The sequence below is a fragment of the Notechis scutatus genome, chromosome Z, assembly GCF_049901735.1.
Source record: "Notechis scutatus isolate UNSWTSFEM ecotype Mainland chromosome Z, rNotScu1.2, whole genome shotgun sequence".
In the NCBI taxonomy this organism is placed as follows: Eukaryota; Metazoa; Chordata; class Lepidosauria; order Squamata; family Elapidae; genus Notechis; species Notechis scutatus.
In genome coordinates, this window is record NC_142025.1 from 68,012,580 (window position 1) to 68,038,697 (window position 26,118).

General features: G+C 37.1%; 1 protein-coding gene across 1 annotated transcript in view; it reads right to left on the minus strand.

The window, feature by feature from the left end:
• Positions 1-26,118, minus strand: part of VPS41 (VPS41 subunit of HOPS complex) — a 191,050-nt gene that overhangs the window by 100,810 nt on the left and 64,122 nt on the right. The window contains exons 5-7 of the mRNA XM_026674835.2: positions 4,781-4,855; positions 3,548-3,610; positions 1,509-1,574 (exon numbers count right to left, since the gene is read on the minus strand). Coding sequence (XP_026530620.2) covers positions 1,509-1,574; positions 3,548-3,610; positions 4,781-4,855 — 204 coding nt within the window. The remainder of the gene's footprint in view (positions 1-1,508; positions 1,575-3,547; positions 3,611-4,780; positions 4,856-26,118) is intronic.

A 26,118-nucleotide genomic window follows, 5' to 3' on the forward strand; every position in this document is an offset into this window, starting at 1 on the left:
TTGCACATTTATTGTGTTTTATATTATTTTGTATTTATTACAGTTTTTCTTTTTTTTCTTGTTGTTTGGTATACCACCTAAAGAGCATGTGGTCTCAATTGAAGAGGTGTATAAATGCTTTATAGCAATGATTTGGTGCAATCTCTGGGTTTTTTTTCAAAGGCATCCTTGTGTAAGCTGCATTGCAAAAATCTATTTTGGTGGTGATCAGTATAAAGATTAATGATACCAGATCTGTCCTAGATAGAAAGATGGACATTATTAAATCATGAATAGCTGAAATAAGATATCAATCACTTATGCTCATTTGAGCATTCATAGACCGAATAAAATATAGAAGGACCTCAAGCTGTCAATCTGCTTGTTTAGGATAAGGGTTTTTCCCCAGAATAGGAAAACGACCCTTCAAAAGACAGAATCATCAGGAAAATATTGATTTAGTTTTAGTTTGCTATGCCTTATTTAAGCAATAATCCAGTTCAAAGAGTAACGTTGTATCCATACAAATTTCCTAGCTAAAATACCTTATTCTTTATTAATAGATTTATGCAATTTTTATGCAATCTTTATGCAATTACCATAATGAATAAATCAGAATAATTTTGTTAGAAAAGCCACTTCTATATCCATCACTAGTTAATTTGATTTTGTAATTTAATAATGCCTAATAATTTGTAAATTATAATTTATCTTTTAAATTATCCCAATTATAATATTTGCCTCTTTCATATATACATCTCAATGTTTGGGTAAAATGAAAGGAAGAGGGGGAGAACTACAAAACAATGACCAGAGAATTGGGAGTGCAAAATACAAATGAGAAATATACGTAAGAAAATAAATAACATAATCTATACTGGAAAAAAGCCTTGATGTGAATCAATCAGAATCATAGCCTAGCAAAGTCATACATGCAAGCAACACTAAATATAGTTCAGAATGCAAATTTGTTTGTATGTTCTATCCAACATCATTTTTTTATATTCAAGAATCTACCACCAGTTGACAGCTGCATGCACATTTGGACATTTACTAAGGATTGCACGGTCACACAGCAAGACCTTTTCGATTCCACACAGCAAATAGTTTCACTAAGCTGCAAACCATTTGTCTTCAGGTCAAAGCAAAACACAAATGATATATATCTCCAGGGTGCAATCTTTAGTACCGAGCCTGAGGCCTGTTTGCTTTAATCTGTATTCAAAGTCCTCCATGCACAGCTTTGAGCAGCCACTTCTGTTGTAGGACTCATAGATACCTGCATCCTTTTGCCTGCACAGAGCTATCTCCTTCACTATAATACTGAACAAATCCAAACAAAAAAGATCAGTGTACATACTTATACACAAGATATATACATAAAAATAAATACATCTTGTGCACTGTATATTATACAGTGATGTATATTTCAGAGGTTTAAACATACTCCTAATAAATATGACTTGAGTATATGCTTGTTATAGCTTACCTACTCAAATTTTACAAGTTTATAAAATGAGAAAACTTACTTTGTTTCCTCCTGTTACAAACTGCTTACAATGCGATCTCACAAACTGAGGGTGAACAGCAACAATCTGAATACAATGGAGAAAAAAATAAATACACTTGTATTGCGATGCTAGGATTACAGTAGTCCCTAGTTAATGATTTTCTGAACAAGTAGTACTTATGATCAGTCCTCAAAATTCCACTTGTTACAGCATCCCAGAAGTGAAGTGATCATGATCTGAGCACTTGGTGTGTAATTATCCTGTTTCTTAGAAAATAAGGCAGGGCCTTATTTTCTAGTGACTCACGAACAAACAGCTAGGCTGTCTTTTCAAGGGGTGTCCTATTTTTCCCCTCACATGACTCACTTGATGCCCACTTCTTTCATGGCCAAACCATCGGCCAGGCACTGAAGCTCCGCCACTGCCACTGGGGGAGTGGGGGGAGAGAGAGAGGGAGGGAGTGGGGAGGAAGAGAGAGAGAGATTCAATCTAACCTCAGAGGGCTGGCGGTGATGTTTTCTCTCTTTCTCTCTCTCCCTCTCCCCCTCCCCTTCCCTCTCTCCCTCCTCTCTCTCTCTCTCTCTCACACACACACACACACACAGGTCCCTCACACAAACACACACACACTCCAGGGCAGCCACATTCCTTCACTAACCTGTTTTCCAGCTCCGTTCTTGGCGGGGGAGAGAGAGAGAGATGGTATCCTGCGATCCCAAATAAAGAACGATCGATCGGTAGGAAAACAGAGTGGGGGATTATCCTGTAGATTTTTTTGGAATTTCCCAGGGACTCTGCTGCTTCTGCTTTTGGCTTCATGCAAGGAAAGCAGCAGAAGCAGCAGAAATCTTTCTTTCTCTCCCCCAAACTCCACCAGAAATGAGTCTCTGTGAGACTTGTCATGCCACCACAGCCTCTTGGAGCAGGATGCATTGCAGGGTCTGCTAATTTCTGGCAGAATTTGGGAGAAAGAAAGAAAGACTTCTTCTGCTTTTCTTGCATGCAGCCAAAAGAAGAAGAAGAAACAGAAAGAAGCAGCCCATTGGCCAGGCAAGGCCGCAAAAGAAGTGGCCTGGTGGTGAGGCATGTGGGGCAGGTGAGGCAAGTTACCCCCTCTGCCTTTCCCCCCTCCCCTCACTACCTTGTATTGTCCATAATGCAAGCAATGTGAGAAACTAGCTGCGCATGCACATAAATAGGGCCAAATTTTGGGGACAGGGCTTAATTTTACCCCATGCATACAAAACAGTGCTTGGCCTTCTTTTTTGGGTGGGTCGTGTTTTATGAGAAACATGGTACAATGTCACAGCAATCTGCAGTAATACAATTGTCATTTATATTCTTCACTACTACTATTTGATAGCAAAATCAATGAGGAAGCCAGCAAGAGGTCCTAAATGGCAAACATGTGATATTGCACTTAACGATGTCACAGGATTTGCTTAATGATGACAAATGAAATTGCCAAAAAGATGCTGCCAAGCAACGCAACCTTATGACATTGTGCTTTACAATAGCACTGCTTAGCAACTGACAGCTGTCCTTAATTGACTACTTATATCTGTTATTCCTTCAAAAAGAAAAAGCAAACATTAATTCATACAGAATTATATAGAGTAATATTAATTAAAATCTATTTTCTGAACTTAAAATCAATACTACTTTCTTTTGACTCTATCAATTATCTTTGTCCTAGTTAGTATCTTCCAGCTTTTGGGAGTATCATTCTGGCTAACTGTACTAAGGCCGAGAAATATTGTAACCAACTGAACTATTAGTTCCACAACTGAATTCCATTCTATTGTGGCCTAAGACCCTACACAACCTGGCTCCTAATATAACATATTTCTGGGCTGATGATAAATAAATCACAAAAGATCATTAGGTAACTTTAATTTAACAAGCCACGTTGTCAGTTATTCCTATCTTGTCGGAATAAGTGCAATTATTTTTGAACATAACAGTACTATATTGTTGAAAATGAAGTAAAATATTTAAATAAGTCAAAGAATAAATTAATAACATAATGAATAAATTAACATAAACACATTCCATACTTTAATCGGGCAATCAAATGTTTCATGGAATTCTTCTCCTGTGTACAATCCAAATACCTGCACCTGAGATAAATAATATGTTTTTAGTATTGTATTAATTTATTTATTGTATTAAGTTATGGATCAAATATTTGAAGGTATGACAATTAATGTATGGAAATTCTCTCTCTTAAATGATTAATACTAAGTGAAAATTAGCTTGATTACACTGCAGCTCATACAATGTATAGTTTTTGCAATGGTCTATGGCTACACATGTAATATACCTACATCTGAAACTTAATACTGTTAAAATATGCTTAGCTAGGTACAGTGAGGTTGTTGTTTAATTTGGTACAGACCTGCCAAAGAATTCAATAATAAACAAGCCTGGACCACTTCAGTCAGTCAGACCTTGAGGAGTGGTATCAAATGTACGCAATATACAAGCAATGTTATTTCAAGGAAAGGCATCTGAATAGATTATAGCAGAGTTTTATCACCCTGAATTACTATTAGTCAAGGCTGCTGCACACTTAAAAATAAACAAATAAAGACATTCTAATAAGTGAAGATATCAATCCTCAAAATCACTAAAATGTCACAGCTCTCTGTTCCCGAAAAACATGGGTAATTGTTGGCTGTGCACAAAAATGATGTATGTTCCCAGTCGAGACAGAGGGTGCCACATTTTTTAAAAGAAACAGGGTGTGTGTATGTGTTATTGATTTCACATTTCTTTAATGCTGTAATAGTTCTCTGACTATAAAGCCTGATAGATGATGACTGCTTATCAAAATATTCCAGAAGTAGCAAACATAAAAGTTTTTAAATATATATGGATGAAAAAGTACCAGTCCATAGAAATTTTGCACACAGGAATCCAATTTTCTGGATTTATACCAAAGAAGCATTAAGATATATTCTTGCAGGAACATCAGACTAGTCAGTGAACTATAACTGGCACCACAGCAATAATTGCAGTGACATGTGCCTCTGCCATAGCTGTTAATCAGCTTAATACCAGTAACAGTATTGACATTTTTTGTAATTACTTTTCCAAAAGTAGATTTGAACCGAATATATTTGACTTTAATGATGAGTTTTCTGAAGTGTGTTTTGTAGTAAGGCAGATGCGCCAAGGTAATGTTATTATAGTATTTCACTGTACACAGATCTTCCAGTGGTCTGGAAAAATAACAATTAAGGACCTTTAGAGACAAAGAGAAAAAAGAAAACTTGCTCTTGATATACCTTTCCATCTTCAGAACAGACACCCATGTGCTCACCACTTTCATCAAGACTAATCTGATTGATCTTGACTGGACTCTGTTGAATGTTAACAATCAGAAAAGAAAAATAAATTAAGAAAGAAGTATTACTTAGAATAAGCAAATTGCTTCAGCTTCCTATTCAAGATAAAAACTTACCTGCTATGGTCCTCAACTCATCAAGTTCAGTGCTGTCCATTAATTATATATAATAATTTACTAGAATTTGTAGAAAAGATAGTGCATATAGATGTGTGTTTGTGCGAGTGTGTGTATATATACACATATACATACATACACACACACACACACAAATGTATGTATGTATGTATGTATGTATGTATGTATGTATGTATGTATGTATGTATGTATATACATATACACACACACCGAGAGAGATTCCACTTACCTTTCGCTAGCCTATGCTAACATCATCAAAGTGTAAAATCTACAATTGAAGAGATATTCGCCTTTATGCATCATTGACAATTTGACTGATGCCAAACCAGTTGATTTTGCTGTGGCCCTCGAATCAATAATTTTCCGACTCGAGGTTATCGAAGAGGTGAAAAATTCCATCAGACAATGGCTGATAGGGCTCCTTACCAGCCATAAGCAGAGTGCCATTCTATCAATACCTGAAATGTTGGCCCTCCAGAAATTGAGAAGGGATAATCCCATCGTTGTACTGCCAACAGATAAGGGCAGGGCGACAGTAGTCATGGATAGAACAGATTATAATAGGAAGGTCTATGACCTCCTCAATGACAGGAGCACTTATCAACTTCTGGATAAGGATTCCATGACATTGCTTAAGAACCAAATTAATAACATAGCCGATAAACTTAAGAGGCAGGGGAAAGTTGATGAGGAGGATCTAAAAATGATTCAACCAAGGGACTCAGCCATAGCATGGATCTATGGGTTACCAAAGATCCACAAGGCAGAGGTACCCCTGTGCCCCATTGTCTCCCTTCATGGCACTCCCATGTCTGGTTTAATCAAGTGGTTATATGGACAACTGCAACAACTGATCGAAGGCACCACTACCATCGTGGGATCCTCTACCAACTTTCTGCAACAGTTGGAGGGAGTGGAAGTTGGGGAGAATGAGACAATAGTGTCATTTGATGTCATATCATTGTTCAGATCCATCCCCCAGGAGTTAGAGGCCCTAACTATAAAGGAGCTACTATTGGAGAAGGAGTTGTGAAATCTCAAATCCCTTAGCCAATTTCCTGCTCTTGTTGAATTTCTGCCTTAGGACCTACTTTACATTTGACGGCCATAGGTATGAACAGATAAAGAGTACATCTATGGGATCCCCGATCTCGGGAATGATTGCAGAGGTGGTCCTCCAGAAATTGGAATATGAGGCAATGAAAATATACATATCCAGGTTTTGGGCATGTTATGTCAATGACACATTTGCCATTATTAAACAGCAAGATAAGACCAGATTTATGAGAATCCTTAATTCCATATACCCAGATATTGAATTTATGATGGAGAAGGAGACCAATAACATGCTGGCCTTCCTGATGTGCTAGTCATCCATAACCCAGATGGGAGCCTTGTATCCAAAAATCATGAGCACAGACCGTATTTTACACAATGAGAGCAACCATCCCACTGCACATAAAGTCAGCTGTATTCGGGTACTGTTCAATAGGGTAGACACCCATTGCAGCACACTAATGGCCAAAGCAAAGGAGCAGGCACATCTCTATCAGGTCTGTAAGCTCAATGGTTATTTTTTGGACTTCATCCGAAAGTGTGTTATACCTAATGCCCAACAGCCTATTGAAGATACAAGTGGAACATTGGTGTGGAGGGTGCTCCCATATATATGGGGGCATCTGAAACTGCTGCACACATCCTTTTGGTGCATGGGGTCAAGGTGGCGATTTGTGCACCAAACCCTGGGAATGAAAATGTCCGGATCAAACCCTGAGAATGAAAGTGATGTGCCAAAAAGAAACATTACCCAAAGAGGAGGCATCCTTGGTGGTTTACCTTATTAACTGCAGTAACTGTGTAAGCAACTACATAGGGAAAATGGCTAAGCGGTTACAGACTAGAGTGCATGAACATGAATTAGCTGTCTGGCACAAAGAACAGCACTCCCAGATCTGGACACACATGAAGGAGCACAATCATGTTTAATTTTCAAGAGGCTGAAGTTGTTGCCCATGATGCAATTAAAGGGGGACATGTACTGAAAGAAGCCTGGTTTTCCAACAATAATTCCATCAATAGGCACATTGAACTGCTACTGGCTTACCAAGCATTGAGGCACCAGGAAAGATCCTGCAGGATGAGCAGAAGTGGTCTCTGCTCATCATTGGGCAGGGACCGACAGAACTCCCCCTCTTGGGTATGTAGATTCATCCTATGGAGGCATAGCCAGTCTGGGCCAAATGCAGAGGAGCCCAGCAGAGCTGCCATGGACAATGAGGAATGAGACATGGACAATGAGGAATGAGCCGGGCTGATTACAAGATTATGGGCACAAAAACAAATGAATCTGGTTGATATATCAAATATGCCTGTGAAGTGGAGGTCTGTTGGTGTGATGGAGGGGGCTGGATAGAATGCTGTCAACAATAGGAGTTGAGCCTCCATTGATTAACATGTCTGAAGTAAAAACGATAGAGCTAATCACAGGTGGGAGGCGGGTGGATGGGCTTATTACACACGCAATGGCTAAATTGATCAATGATACATAAAGGCGAATATCTCTTCAATGGTAGTTTTAACATTCTGACAATGTTAGTAGAGGCTAACAAAAACTAAGTGGATAATATAGTTTAAATTTAAATATAGTTTAAATACATATTAGAGGAATAACTAGCAACTGTAACCCAACTTGCCCATTATTACACATAATTCTTATGACTGGTCAGTTAGGTTAGACCCTAAAAAAACTACTTGACCCAACACCAAACACATGACTGCATTTTGGGTGCTTGGCAACTGATCTGTATTGATAGCCATTTAGTGAAATAGCTTATAAAATGCACACCAGAACAAAATGTGTATTCTTTTTAAGATGACTATATCAAATGTGAGAGGTCTGTTAAATTATTCATATGAGTCTTAACTATTTCTCTCATAAATGACTGGAGATTTTTTTTCATGCCAGTGCATTTCTATGAAATTTGGGAATCCAATATTTCATTGAAATCTCCTCTTATTACTATTTTATTTTATCTACTCATTCATATGTTGAAAACATTCCTAAAATGTAATACGAGAATATAAATTAGATTCATAAATATTAACTATAACTATTACAGTTCCTGATATTTTAACACATAAAATTAAATAAAAACCCATTTACATTTACGATAACTTGTTGCAATCAATTGGGAATCCTTTTCAAGATAAAATCTTTTTTTAATTTTTAAAACAAAAATAACAAATAAAACCATCTTCCGATTGTTGGGTACATATATCTTGTGCATATAATATTATCATACATTTCTTATTTAATTATATTTATAACCATTCTAGTCAACATTTTATATCATATTGTTTATTATATTACTTTTCAAGATAAAATCTTGACACTTTTAATTTTTGTGAATGTATTTGTAAGGTAAACCTGTCTCACCTAATCCTTCATTAATGAAGATTGTCCTGTTCCACAAAGTAGAGTTCCCAATAGATAAGCAATTTCTGACGTTAATGGTTTTAAATATGCTAAGATTATGTTTCGTTTCTTAGATATTTTTTTCAGTCTTTTTACATTAAGACCAATTAACCATCAAATAAAAAAACAACATAGAGAGAATCACATTTATCAAACATTCCTGTTTGGGAAATAGCAGACCAGACTATCATAATAGCAATAGCACTTAGACTTATATAAGGCTTTACAGCCCTCTCTAAGTGGTTTATAGAATCAGCTATTGCCTCCATCAATCTGGATCCTCATTTTACCCACAATAATAAACAATTCCTATGGAACTATTAGCGATTAAAAACAGCCCCTGGAACTGTTTTAACTTGCTTCTGCAAAGTCAAAAGTATTGGAATTTAATTTCATGAAGAAGGCTGTTTTTCAACACAATGGCCATGACAGAAGAGCTTTCTAGCTTTAGTACTTCTACTCATTGTAGTGGAGAATTGCAAGTGCACTTCTCCAAGGTATTTGTATTAGACAAGTGAATTCTGGTTGAAAAAGATATCTTGATGTCAAGCAACAAAAGATATTTTTGTTTCTCCAAAAATAAGACCTACCCCTAAAATAAGACCTACCTCGATTTTAGGTGTGTGCCTAATATAAGCCCTATACCAAAATTAAGCCCTAATGAAGGGGGTAGGGGTGGCTAGCACAGGAGGTGGTAAGCACACATGGACTGATGATATCTGGCAGCAGCTGCATTCCACTGGTCCCTTGGTCAGCGCACTCTGGTCAGCGCAGCACAGCAATCCAGATGCACTGTGCAGGCCATGGCAAAGCTGAAAGTCAGGCTGCAGTAGGCCGCTGACTGTGGAAGCCTTACCTTTGTGCAGCAGCAGCAACAGAAGACAGACAGAGGCGCGGGATGGAAGGCAGGAGATCCTGATGCACTGCACAGATGCAAGCAAGCTGAGAGACACAAAGATGAGCCTCCCATGGCCACCCGCCTGCTCCAACCCATCGACTCTTGGCTTTCCTGTGGCCCACAGGTGAGCAATCTGGACACATAGCATGGGCTGTGGGAAAACTAAGTCAGTGGGAAAGCTGCTTGCTCCAGCCCGACTCTCAATTTTCCATGTGGCTCATCTGAATTGCTCACATGTGCTGCACAGGCTGTGCAGCCCCCAAGTGTCCTGACCAAGGGAGCAGTGGGCTGCAGCTACTGCTGGATACCATCATTCCCCGTGCACTTGCCACCTCTTGTGCATGTGCCAGGGAGTTTACCTGAAATCATGTTTACCCAAAAATAACTCCTAGTGCTTATTTTGGGGTCCAAAAAATATAAGACTGGGTCTTATTCTCTGAAAAATATGATAAGATAAAAATTACACTGTAAATTTCATCTTTAAATCTACTGGCCAACAATGCAAGTCCCAAGTGCATTTTGACTATACCTCTGGATTATTTTAACCAACCACAATTTCTCCCAGTTTAAACAGAACAATGAATTTAAAATAGAAACAAATGTCTTCCATCTCCATGAAGATAAAAAAAGGAAGGAAAGCAGACATATCCAAATTAGATCAATTAATCAACTAATGCTGCATATTTTGACAAATAGAAATTTATCAACTAATGCTGTATATTTGACAAATAGAAACTCATGCAAACTCCCACAACTCTCAATATATTTCATGACTTCCACTATATTTAACTAAATATGGTAGGAACAAAGCTTTTCCACATAAGAATGTGAAATGGCAACATTTTTCTACAATTAAGCTTATTATGGCATATGAATTTAGTTCCTACAACAATAGGTGATGACACAACATGCCATCCTAGTTGAGCTTATTTCTCAATGTTCCTTTGCTCTTATTCCTTCTCGTTCTACTCATTTTTCTTCTTCACTTTCTTCTTTTTGTGTGTTTTCCCCTCCTGTTAATTCCTTGTCTTCTACCTTCTACTTCCTCTCTTCTCTCTTGTTCCTCATTTGTACCAAAGTGGTTAACTAGGAAGTGCTTTAACTAGGAAGTCCAATCTATATCTTTTGTTGTTCCAAGTGACTAATATTCCTTCAAATATCAACCATCTGAAGTTTACATTGTATTTAATCAACTGCCCTGTGAGGAATTGGTATTGTTTCCATAGGTCTCTTACTATTCTAGGTACCTGTTTCAGGACCACAATTTCCTTCCCTTTGTATTTCAATGGTTCATCTCTTGCTTTTTTGAGTATTTCAGCTCTTATTATTTTTTTAACAAACATCACATGTACTTCTCTTGGGAGTTTATATCTTCTCACATAGCTCGTATGAATTCATCCATCTCTACCAGCATCTCCTGCTTATTCATTTGTAAGGCATCTGCCAACAGCATCTGCCATCATATCAGTGAGGTCTTCCCCTTTTTCTTCTTCAATGTTCTGGAATGTGAGGAAATACTCAGCCTTCCCTATTTCTAACATTATAATGGTTCCCTCTAGCTCTTGATTTGCCATGTCAATCTTTGGTTCACTTCATCCACTTTTTTCTCTGCTTGTTCAGATTTCTCTTCTATTGTCTTAATCCTTTGTTCATTTTTAACTATCATTTGCTGAAAGTTACCTATTTTTTTATCCATATTTCGTATTTTTTTTCTTCATCTCTCCCATCTCATTGTTCATCTCATTATGGATTTTTGCCATGGCTTCTTATAGCGATTGAAACATCGTTTGCATTTCTTTTTGGAATGTATTTATTTTTTCTTGTTGTAACAGACTTTCTATTGATCTTTGGCTTGATGGACTAGATTTCATATTGCCAGGCATATTTATAATCCACAAAGGTTCAGAGAGTTTCAGTATTTAAAGAGTTTCAGTGTTTTCTCTATTTCCAAATGTCAAGTTTAAACAATTTGCAGGTGTTACTTTATTTCAGGCAAGCTTATTTGTAGCAGTCTCAATATTAAATTCTTTTCACTTTCATGATGTTATTCCCCACCACTAGGTGTTGTCCTTGCTCTGTTTCTCCACTTTTGCTTCCAAATTTCTAAAATGTCTGGAATTCTCTCTTTAAAGATTCCACAAGTCAAAATATCATTTAAAAATATATTCTAATATTTTAAAAACAGTTGGGGTAGCAGCCAGTCCAGTCTTTCTTCTAGATCTGAAATTTATTCCTCTCTAAAAGTTCTGTTTTTCAGATCTGTCAGTAGCTCAAGTCTTAATCACCGGTATTCTTGAGGAGCGGCGGAAAAACTCCAACTCCTCCTCTCTTGAGTTTCACTTTCAACAAAAAAAGATATTCTGGGGAAAGTTCCTCAACAGAAGTTGGAAAAATCTCGCCCAGATCAGCCACACTATTGTCAGATCATTTATTCATTTCTTCTTTGGTTGGTTGTCACAGCCTCGATCTGGCCATAATGTCTTTTTCTTCCCACCAGTTTGAGGGTTTCTCTGGATCAAACAAGGAGATTGCTGTCTCTTTACAATCAACAGAGTATCCCCTCTGTGTTCGTTACCCCTCCAGGATGACTTTGGCTCTGTAGGATCTCCTGGCAGGCAGAAATCAGCAGGATTTCACGGAGCCCCGTGAAAAAATTCATAAGAAAATTATAGAAATGGACTATGAAAATATTTGTGTGATGGGAGATTTTAATGCATTTGTAGATGCAAAACTTTATTATAGATGTAGTAAAGTAGGCAAAAAAGCAAGGAAAATTTTACTAAAATTTGTAACATGTACTATGAAGTACATCCTGAAAAACAAATGGTGCTGATCTTTTTAGATGTGCGGAAAGCATTTGATAATGTAAATTGGCAATTTATACTACCCTGTTTCTCCAACAATATGGCCTCCCCCAATAGGAAGTCCCAGCATGTTTTATAGGCATGAAATGAAATTAAGCCCCTCCCCCCAAATTAAGGCCTATATTAAAACATGTGAAATGGGGGGAATGGTGGGGGGGCTTGCCGTTAGGAAGTACTTTTGTTGCACACCCGGATATGGTGCTGCCTGCGTTGACCCCGATACGAAGTGCCCCACCAACGCTGAGGTCAACATCCAAGCCGTCGCCGCCCACCCGAAGATGCAAGGGGGGGGGAATTAAGTCACCCCCGAAAAGATGGCCTAGCCATTTTTGGGGGGCTCAGAAAAAAAAAAGACCCAGCCTTATTATATGAGAAACACAGTATTACAATTGAAGTATATGGACTTTGCTGAAAGATTTATTAATATGATTAAGGATCTAGATATGATCTAAACAAACTGCAAAAGTGATGGTAAATGGAGACATGACAGAGAATTTCAAGACAAAGAAAGGCACAAGACAAGAATGCCCATTGTCCCCTTTACTATTTATATTGATATTGGAAGTGTTAAATAGAAATATCAGACAAGATATAGAAATAAAAGGTATGAAAATTAATAAAAAATATAAAAGAATATTGAAAATAAAGAGAAAACCAAAATACTAATTAAAAACATCACAGATAAACAGAAAAAAGAATTGAAGAAGATAGATATTCAGATAGTTAAGAAAGTAAAATACTTAGGAATCCAACTAACAGCAAGATGTGCAACAATTAAGGAAGATAACTATATTAAACTAATTTTAGTTTACTTTAGTTTATTGTCAATGCACTTTGTACAATGAAAGTAAATGCCATCATCAGTGTACATCATACATAAGAACACTATAAAAATAAAACAAAAACACACATCCTTCACATTCTATACAATTGAATTGAGAACCCGATACTGCATTAGTATTACAGTATGTAGTAGAATTCAATATAGTTACTGCAGTGGGATAGAAGCTGTTTTTTAGCCTATTTGTCCTTGTTTTCATTGTCCTGTACCATCTACCAGATGGTAATAGTTCAAAAAAGGGTGCCCAGGATGAGATGGATCTTTAAGAATGTTTTGAACTTCCTTAAGGCAGCGGGAGCTATAAAGCTCATCCAAGGAGGGGAGAGGGCAACCAACGATCCTCTGGATAATGATGTTATCTGCCACTGTGCAATTGGCAAACTATACACAGGTGCAATAAGTTAAAATAATCTCTTTAGTGCAACAGTAAATTGTCCCCAACAATTTTTCATTCAGTTGTTGTTTTCGGAGAAGTCTTAGGTAGTATAATCTCTGCTGGGCCCTTTTGTCCAGTGCTGCAATGTGAGCACCCCAGGTCAGGTCCTCTTTTATGATAACACCCAAAAACTTAAAACTGGTCACTTGCTCCATTTGGTGTGCTCCACTAAGTCAGTGGGTAAGATGTCACAATTTGTGTTCTCAAAACAATCCTGAAATTGTTGGGAAGCATCCTCTGGCCAAGATTTCACCATCTTTATTACAAGCAGAGCCTGTCTCCTGAGGGGGATGTATGCTGGTGCTAAAAGCAGTGACATATGGTCTGATTGTCCCAAATGTGGTAATTGTATAACCCTGTAGCCATGTTTAATGTTGATATATACTTTGTCCAATATGTTTGCTCCTCTAGTGGCACATTTAACATGCTGATATAATTTAGGGAGCATTGCTTTTACCATTTTTTACCTTGGATTACAACTGACCATTTTATAATTGGATTAAGGTCTTGAAGAACCTGAAGAATTTTTCTTTCCTTTTATTGGGCATTTTATCTTTTACCACCTCTACCCCCCACTTTGGATTATAATTGGCTACTTGAATTTGAAGATTTTGATGTTCAAAATGAGTAGGAAACTCATACCTCCTGGCGCCTCAACTTCTACTTCCGCCTCCCCACCATCTGGAGGTCAACGCTTAATTCAGACAATGTTAAAGCAAGATAAAGAACAAGAAAAAGTGACTCTACAGATGATTATGCAAGGAATCCAAGACATTAATTTGTCCATTAAAGACATTAAAACAAAATCAGATACCATTGAAAAGAGAATAGAGAATATTGAACAAAGAACAGAGAATATCGAACAAAGAACAGGCAAGACTGATGAAAAAATTGAAAATATTCAACAAATGATGGTGAAATATTATGAGAGATTCCAAAAAAAAAAGAGAAGTTCACATCAGATTTACAAAAAAAAGCCATTAAAACACAAATATTACAAGTAGCAAGAGAGAAGACGTTGAAATATAAAGGCAAGGAGATTGTGGCTTTAAAACAAATACCTAGAAGAGTGAGAGAGATGAGAAGAGAATATCGATTCCTGACTAAAATGTTACTGAAAAAGGAGGTGAATTACAGATGGTTGATTCCAGAAGGACTAATGTTTACATGGCAAGAACAGAGACATAGAATTGATTCAATTGAGAAAGCAGAACTTTTCTACGCAGAATTTTTTGGAAGGAGAGAGAAGAAGCAGAAAAGAAGTCTCACTAATTGAATTCCAAGAGGACCAAATGGGACTGAAAAGAGGAAGGCGCAGTAGGTGGACAGGTGGAGATCAAAGAACAACATGAACCAAGATCTACGAGCTGCCAAACCTAACTACAAGATATAACCATGGAAGAGAAAAACTGATTACAATGAATATAAATGGACTTAATTCAGCTGTTAAAAGGAAAAATTTTCACAAATTAGAGAAACTAAAATTTGATATAATTTGCTTACAAGAAGTACATATCAAAAAACAATATGAACAATTGTTGGTACAGCCAAAATTAGGGAAAATATTTACTTCTTTGACGCAATGTAAGAAAAGAGGAGTGGTTTTATACATTAAAGAGGCTATCCCAGCAAAATTGATTCATACTGATGAAGATGGAAGAGTATTAATGGTGGAAATAATGGATAATAATATGAAAACACTCCTGATTGCAATTTATGCTCCAAATGATAAACAAGAAGAATTCTACAAAAAATTACACATGAAAATAATTGGACTGGACTATGTCAATATAACTATATTGACATAGTCCAGTCCAATTATTTTCATGTGTAATTATTATTTTCATGTGTAATGATGGGAGATTTTAATGGAATTGTGGACAATAAACTGGACTATACAGCAACAATAACAAAGCAAAACAGAAAGACCCTCCCTAAATCCTTTTTTAAAATGATAGATGAATTAAATTTAAAAGATATATGGAGAGAAAGAAATGCTAAAACCAAGCAATATACTTTTTATTCAAATAGACATTTATCATGGTCCAGAATAGATATGATATGGATCTCAACAGAACTAATATCTAACATTCAAGAAACAAACATTGAAACAAGTACTTGGGCAGACCATAATCCAATGACAATTAAATGGAAAGGACAAAAAAGAAGATAGAGATGGACGTTAAACAATACTATTTTAAAGGGAAAAGATTTTACACAATGGATGGAGAAAGAATTGGCCTTTTTCTTTAGAGAAAATAAAAAAGAAGATACTTCAATTCAGAATGTCTGGGACACAATGAAGGCATATGCTAGAGGCTTGATAATAGACTATATAAGAAAAAAGAATATCAGGAAAAGGCAAGCCACTAAAGTTTTAGAAGATGAGTATAAAAGACTTGAAAAAGAACTACAGAAAATGCCACAGAAAAAAGACATTAAACTAAAACTGGACATAATCAAACATAAAATGGGCCAAATAGAGAAAGAAGAATTGGCACAGAAAATTAGAAGTGCTAAACAGAACTATTTTGAAGATGCAAATAAACCAGGTAGATGGTTAGCATACAAATTGAGAAAGGAGAAAGAATCAAGGAAGATATTGCAGTTAATAGATGATCAAGGTCAAGTTTGCTATGGTAATAAAGAGAAAAAGGAAATTATTCGAGATTTTTATGGGCAACTATATAACCAAGAGAATGAGGAAAAAGTCAAACAGTATCTACAGAATGCTAATCTACCTAAGATACCTAAAGAGACTGAAAAAATGTTAGAAAGTAATATAACAATGATGGAATTAACTGAAGCACTTAAGAAGCAAAATAATGGGAAAGCACCAGGTCCAGATGGGCTTCCGGCAGAATTTTATAAAACACTACAAGAATCATTGAGCATTCCACTGCTAGAAGTCATGAATGAAGCTATGTTAAAGATGATACCTAAAACATGGTCAGAAGCTTATATTACACTTATTCCAAAAGAAGAGGCTGATCCATTGCAAATTAAAAATTATAGACCTATTTCTTTACTAAATGCAGACTATAAAATCTTTGTTTCAATATTGGCAGAAAGACTTAAAAAATACTTAAATAACTTTATTCATCCAGATCAAAATGGATTTCTGCCAAAGAGACAAATCAAAGACAATATGAGAGTAATCCTGGACACTTTGGAATATTATGAGGCACATCCCGAAAAACAAATGGCTTTGAGATGCCCAAAAGGCATTTGATAATGTGAATTGGAGATTTATGTTACTATTATTGGAACAGATGGGTTTTGCCAGAAAATTTATCCAAGCAATAGAAGCTATATACCATAAGCAAACGGCAAAGGTGATGATAGAGGGAGAATTCACAGATTCTATTAATATAAGAAAAGGTACAAGACAAGGATGCCCTCTATCACCTTTGCTATTTGTATTGACTTTGGAAGTATTGAATAGAAATATTAGAGATGATAAAAGCATAAAAGGAATGAAAATTTAAAAGGAAGAATTTAAACTGCAAGCCTTTGCGGATGATCTGGCCTTTATTTTGGAAGACCCCTTAAGAAACAGCTCCAAAATTATTGGAAAAGATAGAGACATATGGTGAGGTGGCTGGTTTGAAAATAAATAAAGATAAAACAAAGATTTTGACAAAGAATATGTTACTAAGACAAAGAGAAGAACTGGCAGACCTATTGAAAATTCAAGTCACCAACAAGGTCAAGTATTTGGGGATATACTTGACATCAAGATGCAGTACATTAAAAGAGAACAATTATATTAAACTTAAACAACAGATAGCGTTAGACTTGAAGAAATGGGAAAATCTACAACTATAACTAATAGAGAGGGAGAATAGGGAGAATAGGACAATAGGGAGAATCTCAACAGTCAAGATGAATATCCTACCCAGAATCTTATACTTGTTTCAAACAATACCAATCAGGCTTGGAAAAGACTATTTTGAAGAGTTAAATAAAATTGTGTTGAAGTACATATGGCAAGGTAAGAAAGCGAGAATAAAGTTAAAACTTTTACAAGATGCCAGAATTAGAGGAGGTTTTGGTTTGCCTGATTGGGAGTTGTATTATCAAGCTGCAAATCTGATGTGGGCCAAGGAATGGATAACATTAAGAAAGACTAGATTGTTGACATTAGAAGGTCATGATTTGTTGTTGGGCTGGCATGCCTTTCTATGGTATAAGGGAACTAAAATGCAGGGCTATTTTAGAAGACATTATATACGGGAGTCTTTGTGGCTTAAATTGGGAGAAGATCAAAAGACAATGTTATTTGAAAATTCCAGTTTGGTTATCGACCATTGAAGCATTTTCCTATCCTATAATTTATAAGAAGGAACAAACAGTTAGATATGGGGAAATACTGGATGAAAAGGGTGAACTTAAATCGATGCAAAACTTAGAGGAACAAGGTATAAAGATGAATTGGTTTTCATATGCGCAAATACATTCAAGGTATGATGAAGATTTTAAAACAGAGGGATTTTATGATAAATTGACTGATTTAGATAAGATCTTGACAGGTACTGATGAAAAGGTGATTAAAAAATTATATGGTTATTTACTGGAAATTAAATTAGAGGAAGAACAAGTCAAAGAAACTATGATTGCTTGGGGGAAGAATTTTGGATATGGGATTGATTTAGAGAAATGGCAAAAATTGTGGTCTCAAAATTATAAAATGACTATGTCAACAGCTTATAAAGAAAATTTGTATAAGATTATTTTACAGGTGGCACTTTCCCCCGACAAGAATAGCAAGAATGTTCAAGAATAAATCTGAAAAATGCTGGAAATGTCATCAGATACCTGGCTCATATTACCATATGTGGTGGACTTGCGAGGATGCTAGAAAATACTGGACTAAAATTCGCATGTGGTTGGAAAAAATGACAAAGAAACACATAGATTTGAAACCAGAGATCTTTTTATTGGGAATCTTACCTGATACATATAATAAAGATTTGAAATACCTGATTGTAAATGTATTAACAGCGGCTAGGATTGTATTTGCTAAAAACTGGAAAAATGAGAAAATACCATTGCAGGAAGAAATCATTAAGAAAATATTGGAATGTGCTGAAATGAGTAGATTGACATTTGAAATTAGAGAACAAGAGGATAAACAATTTTATAAAATTTGGGACCTTTTCTATCAATGGCTGGATGATAAAATACAATAATAGAATATTTAGAATTTTAGATAATAATGAATATATAAAGAACTTTTTTTCTTTTTTATTTAATATCATATTTATAAAATGTCTTCAGGATACATTTGGTATGATTATATGATTTGTTATGAAATAAATTAAGTAAATTATAGTTATCTCGTAAAGTATGAATGAATAAAATCATAGTCAAATGATTGTCTGATAGTGATACTAGGGTATATAATTTTTGATTGATAATATGAGTTATTATGTAATGTAACTGTAATTGAGACTACGAAATGAATGCACAAAAACTGGTAAACCAACCGACACACTGTTTGTATATTTATGAAAGAAAGCTGGATGTTTTTATGTTTTGTTTGTTTGTTTTTAAAAACTAATAAAATTGTTTTCAAAAAAAACAAAAAACAGAAATATTTGTGTTCAGTATCTTACCAGAAAAATACAATAAAGGAAATATATATTTAATTTTATCTGTGTAAACTGCGACCAGAATTGTGATTGCACAACAGTGGAAAAACAAAGAGATCCTTACAGATGAAAGTGTAATAAAAAAAAAAATTAGTATGTGCAGAAATGGAGAAAGACTTAAAATTAAGGAGAAGGAAGAAACAATACTTTTCAACATTGGATTTGTTTTATCAATGACTAACTAATAGAAACAGAACTTTCTTAGGACAGGGGTGTCAAACTCAAGGCCCGTGGGCCAGATCCAGCCCACAGGGTGCTTAGATCTGGCCCGCAGGGCTAATCTGGAAATAGTAAAGGACCAGCCTCTGCCTCTGCTAGCAAAAAAGGGGCATGGGCAGGGTGGGGGCGCACTCCCTCTGCAACCAATTTTAGCCTCCAGAGTTGCCCACAAGGACTTCCAGGCTCAAAATGGGGCCTCCAGAGTTGCCCAGGAGGCATTCCAGGCCCAAAACAAAGCCTTCAGAGTAGCAGAGAAGGCCTTCCAGGCCCAAAACAGGGTCTCCGGAGTTGCCCAGAAGGCCTTCCAGGCTCAAAATGGGACCTCTGGAGTGCTGCAGGAGGCTGTCCTTGACTCAGAAGTTTATAAGAGGGAGGAAAACTAAAATATTTTACCTTTCAGGCTTGTAGGATTATGCTACTGTAGCATATGTCAACAATTTTGTAGTTCTACTCTTCCTATGGAGTCAGTTTCTTGATCTGGTGTCTTTCTTTCTCATAAGGTGATCAAGTAGATCAGGTAAGTATTAAAAAAACAAAATCACAGAAATGTATGTTCCCCTATTTTTATAAGTTTATAAAACCATGTCTGCGAAGGTGCGGTGCTCCTGCACCTTCCAGCTCGCCTCTCCTGGCCTGGCTCTTTCTTGATGGCTGCGGGCTGTAGGGACGGCCCGGGGCAGGAAAAGTAGCGGCTGGTGATGGTGGGAGGGGGCAGAGTGGGCAAGTCTGCACTCACCATCCAGTTCAGAGGCCCAGAATGGGGCGGCAGGGACAGCGTCAGTTTTCTCATCTCTCTCGGCAATCTGCTCTGCTAAGGGTGGGGTGCAGTGCAACAGTCAGGTGCCCGGAGCCCCTTCCTCTTCCTCTGACCTGGCTCGCTGCTGGTGGGTGGGTGGGGGCTTCCTCGGGAGATGCCCTCACCCTGTGGGGAGAGCCCAGCATGCGTGCGCTCCGGGGAGAGGCTTTGAGGCCTGGAGGGAGGGACCCTTTTCTGTTTGGAAGCAGCGAGAAAAACCTGGAGCTTAGCCTTGGGGAAATCCTCTTGTGTGGAGGCCAAGGGGGTTGCCTGGTTATTAGCAGCCCATCTTCCTCGGTGCTCTTTTGGTCTGGGAATCCTACCTTCATTGCGGGCTTTTTGCGGGACCAATGGGAACCCCAGATTGAGTTGAGCTGAGATCGAGGAAGGCACAGGCAACAGAAGACGCAAGCTGCTGCCTTTGAAAAGCGTTGCTTTCTGTTGCCTGTGCCTTTCCTGATCTCTTTTGCCCCAGCGAGAGCTGTTTCTGCTCCCTTTCTTTTCCTGTGCCTTCCCATGGCAGCAATGGCTGGGGCCGTGGAGTGGGGGCAGCAGAGACATCAGGGATGCAACCACACTCAGCAAGCCGGGCCTGGAGGAATGCAGAGAGTTGTGGGCCAGAGAGTCAGAAGACATACTCCAACATCTCTCAGGGAGTTCTCTTGTGCGGGATGAGAGGGACGAGAAAACTGATGACGATGCCCCATTCTGTGCCTCTGAACTGGATGGTGAGCGCAGACATGCCTACTCCGACCCCTTCCACCACCACCACCAGTCGGTACTTTTCCTGCCCCTGGTCGTCCCTACAGCCACGGCTATCGAGGAAAAGCCCAGGCCAGGAGAGACAAGCTGGAAGGTGCAGGAGCACCATGCAAATGCAAGTACTGCAGCACTCCTGCACCTTCCAGCCATCTCCATCACTGCTTCAGCTTGCCTGTACTGTCAGCTTCCTCTTGCTGCAACAGCACCAATACCTTGTCCTGGCCAGCGAGGGCTGAGCTGCTTTTTGCACATTGTGCCACTCACAAATTTGCACATTACAGGTGCCAGCCCTGCACAACAGAGATTTCCAACCCCACCACAGGCCAGTCCCATATTCCAGAGCTGCAGTAGTCACAGGACTGGCCCTTTGGTCATCATGGAGCAGCTCATCCATGGCAGGCCGGTGCAAAGACTAATCCTGTGACTACTGCAGCTCTGGAATATGGGACTGACTTTCCCACCAACATCAGCAAGCCACCATCAGTCAAAATTCATATTAGTGGTCCGTGGGATTTGAAATTATGAGTTTGGTGGTCCCTGAGGTCCAAAAGGTTGGTGACCTCTTTTCTAGATTAAACAGGGTGGGTGTGTTCCAGGTTCCATCTGTTAAATATTGCCATTTCATTGGATCTCAGAGGCACACTTTTTTTTTAGTCTTGGCAAGAGCTGTGAAGACCTAGTTCATTTTCCAAGCATTGGACTAAGAAGCCAATTGAGTTGTGACATTATTTAGTTTGGTATGGGGGTGAGGGGCTGGCTGGTTGATTTGATTTTAACTGTTTTATGTATTGTTGCGAGACACCTAGAGTCATTCGAAGATATGACAGTCATATAAATGCATTATATAAATAAATATTTCAGTAATTGCCATTACAAGCAAATTAATTCTTCTTCATCTTGCTGACTCACATACCTATCTTTTTTGAAGAGAATCTAATTGCCATTAGACGATAGTATAATGCCTCTTCAAGAACTGTGGCTGTCTGAATACTGAGGCCAGTCTAAACTGCTGAGTGATGGGTATGTAGAAGAGAATAGCTGTCAATGCTGTCAACTGAGCTGCTTGTCCAACTCAGAGTAGCACTTGATAGTTCACACAATCAATTTAGATCAGTGGTGGAATTCAAGCTTTTTTACTACTGGTTCTATGGGTGTGGCTTGGTAAGTGTGGCAGGGGAAGGGTACTGTAAAATTTCCAGTCAGAGGTGGTATTTGCCAGTTCTCCAAACTACTTAAAATTTCTGCTACCGGTTCTCCAGAACTGGCCAGCACCTGAATACCACCTCTGATTTAGATTAATAGTGGGGGGAAATACTCCCCTTCACAGGCTTTGGAAGCCAAAGAAAAATATTTTTCTGAGGAAATAGTGTAATATAATTTATATAAAAATAATGGACCTCCAAAGAATGAAGCAATGTTTCTAATGCTATTGGAAGTTGAGGAAAAGAGAAATATGACATTCTGATTCAAAACTGTTTTTGGAATTTTGCAATTATCTGGGTGATGGATAATTTGTCTCTTTGAAACATAATTGGTGGTCTCTTTGTAAGGGATGGTGTAGTTCAGCTAATTAGCTGATCTTCAGAAAGGTTACCTTCTTACAAAAGAAGGTGAATCAGGGCAGCAACCAAGAGAGTTGATATATTAAAAAAGGAAAGGAAATGATCCAGTCCAGAAGTGGTGGAGATATCCAAGGATACAGGTACCTAGCCTTCTATGAAATGATTTATACTAGCAAGTAAAAACAAGAATTACCCAGCAAAGGAAAAAAGGAGCAGTTATAACCTAAAACTTTATTGAAAAGAGATCAAAACTCCCAGTTTCCAACATAAGGACGATGGACTAGATATTGTATGAGGTCAAACTGCTGTCCCCATGTGAAACTTGAACTTGCCTTCTAAATTGAACTGAACTTGCCTTTAGAAGTTGTGGGTGATGCATCACTTTAGATTTTTAGGAACAGACTGGACAATCATTTATCTGAAATTACAGGTAGTCCTTGACTTACAACAGTTTGCTTAGTGACCGTTCAAAGTTACAACAGCACTGAAAAAGTGATTTATGACAATTTTTCACACTTATGACCATCACAGCATCCCCATGGTCATGTGATTTACATTTGGATGTTTGGCAAGTAGTTCATATTTGTGACAGTTGCAGTGTACCAGGGTTATGTGATCACCTTGTGACTTTCTGACAAGCAAAGTCAATGGGAAAGCCAGATTCACTTAACCATGTTACCAATTTAACAACTGCAGCGATTCACTTAACAAATGTGGCAAGAAAAGTCATAAACTGGGGCAAAATTCACTTAACAAATTTCTCACTTAGCAACATAAATTTTGGGTCAATTGTGGTTATAAGTTGAGGATTACCTATATATATGATCTCCTGTTTGGGCAGGGGCTTGGACCAGATCTCCAAGATCCCTTCAAGCTTTATTCCAATTGATTTAAATGTTAAAATGAGTTTATTTACCTGTTCAACTTTTTAGAAATCAATATAATTTGCTCTATCGCTCAAAGAATGATTCTAGAGTCAAACCCTCCAAGAGATAAAATGGAAGAAATTAAGTATTAGTGAAAGATTAGCTCATTAGTTCATGCTTCTGGTGTGGTATATTTGCCAATGCTTTATTTAAACTAAATTTGTATATCATTGATTGCATGACCTCTGTAGATATCATACACTAAATAATGGCTCAGAAGAATGAACTACTTCTGATGAGCTAAATGAAACAATATAGGTGGCAAATAGAATTAATTAAGTCCTTTTTGGTTTTTGCTAGATTTCTGTTCAGTGGAGAAATGAACAAAACATTAAAAGAGGAGTCTATTCCAATTTAAAAGGAGATGTCAGTTCAGAGAGATCAGCATCTCCAGAAACTGCAGTCTGTCCTATCTTTGAATGGATTGCCTGGATGAAGAAAGTGTAATGGATTAATGGATGAAGAGCTGGTTCAGAGAGATCAGCATGGTTCCACTGGAGTTCTATGGCTACAGACAAAATCTGAGATTAAGTGGCTTTAGGAGATACAGTTCTAACTGAGGAGAATCCAGCAGTCTTTGGACAAGGGATTCAATCTTTCAGCCATGCTGGGTTTGAAACTCAGCTGCAACGTTAATATCTAGAAGAGAGAAGAATCTTTCAAAAGCTGTCATATTATATCATGTCTGCCACTTTTAAAGCTTGTTGCCAGATAGAGGCTCATAAATTATTATCTATTGTTTGGCATTTACCAATGGGAAAACGCACTGTTTATACCCATAAGAGTTGGGGGGAGTTTGTTCCTACAATGCTGGCATCAAGGAAATTAGTTGAAGGCTGAAAGCCTATATATTAGAATAAGGTTTCCAGAAATGTAGGGAGACAACTCTGAAGGGTTTTGAAAACAATTAAACAGAAATTAAAAATTAGAAAGGAAAATAAAGAATTCCAATTGAAGTGGGACAATCAGTTCAAGAAAAAAACATGGTATTGCTTTGGCAGTGAAAAAAAACCACTGAAGAACACTGCGCCCTAGGTTCAATTGAGAATCATTTTAGGGATAGTAAGACAGAGGCAAGACACAGATAAACCTGAAGCAACCATTTTTATTAACTAATTTGACTATTTGTAAAGAACTTGCTCACCTGATTTTATGATAGTTAGGGAAAAATATTTTTTGATGGAGGCCAGAGAAAAAAGCCAAGAACAGACCAAGTTTACATAATTCAAATGAACAGTTCTAAATAACAATACCTATCAATTCCAGGGCTCTGATGGGAAACGAATCGTTCATATATATTGGGACACTAGCAGCCTTCTGAAATAAAAAAATAATGTGGGCATGCTTGCTTATGGAGACCTCCTAATTTGTGTAAGAATCCCACAGAAGACATAACAAATTTGAAATCTGCCACAAACATGAAACAACTGGAATACTATCGAAAGCCTTTCGGGAAGGTCACAATCAAGCAAACTAAAATAGGCATAAAAATTCCCTGGAAAAGCATTGAAAAAGTTTGTTTCTAAGGCCTGTTATATGTGCACATGGTGCAATTATTTTTTTAAATAGCCTCTTACCTTTTCTGTGAAAGGTTACTATTTCATCTTTAGATCACTTGTTCTGTTAAGATATTTTGACAAGAATGAACAATTGTTTCAGAAGTATTTGGCCAATTGTATATGTGATTATCCTATGCATGAGTATGTTGTGTGTATTTTTCAGCATTCACACATATGGTATATTTTATGTCTTGAAATATGGCTTTACATAAATTCTACATTGCATTTTTCTAGCATCCCAAGAAACTATAATAAACAATAAAAAATCTTCTCTTTCAATCAATACAATCCCTTAAGAGACTATGCTTCAGGACATTCACATAAAATATTAGCTATATATATTTGCAGGAGAAAAACTGAAGTAGCATGGCATTCAGTCAATTTTCAATTACTTTCGGCATCTCTATATGATAGGATGCACATTAACAATCAACAGTATAACGATATAGAGGCTAGAAGCATCCAAAGATGCAAATGAATTGTCTTAATTATAATATACAAATGACTCTTTTGTCCTTATGCAACAGAGTGTAAAATACATGAAAATGCACTTTATGATGTGAATTTTGGACTAATTTTTATAAGAGTTTTTGTGAAAATATCTAACCATATTATTAAAGTCACATAAGGTTGGACACCAACCCAATTTTATTTGAGTACACTGAAAGAAAAAGTGTTTTAAGACAGCTTATTCCATTGGTTTCATGATCAGTCTTAATTTGGCTCTGAATCATTGTACATTTATTAAACATAATGGAATATACAGTAATCTCTGTTATAAATTATATATTTCAGTTATCAATTTATAAGTTACATGTAGTATGTTCTGTTTTCCTGTCATTGAGAATAACTTTTCCCAGCGCATCCCAGAGGTGGGTTATCCCTTTTCTTTTCTGCAGTCCCCATACCCACTCCTAAATTTATTAGAGAAAACAGAAGCAAGAGACAGCTTTATGTGAATGTACCTGTAATCTTCAACGCCATTAAGCACACATCCTATATCCATTAATTCAGAGGCAATAGCATGAAAACTTGAATTTAAGTTCTTTTTCTAATAATAATTTGTATTAAAAATCAAAATTGCAACAATGAAATTAAAATTACAAAATGATAAAACAATATAAAGAAAAAAATTGGAGAAGAAAAAAT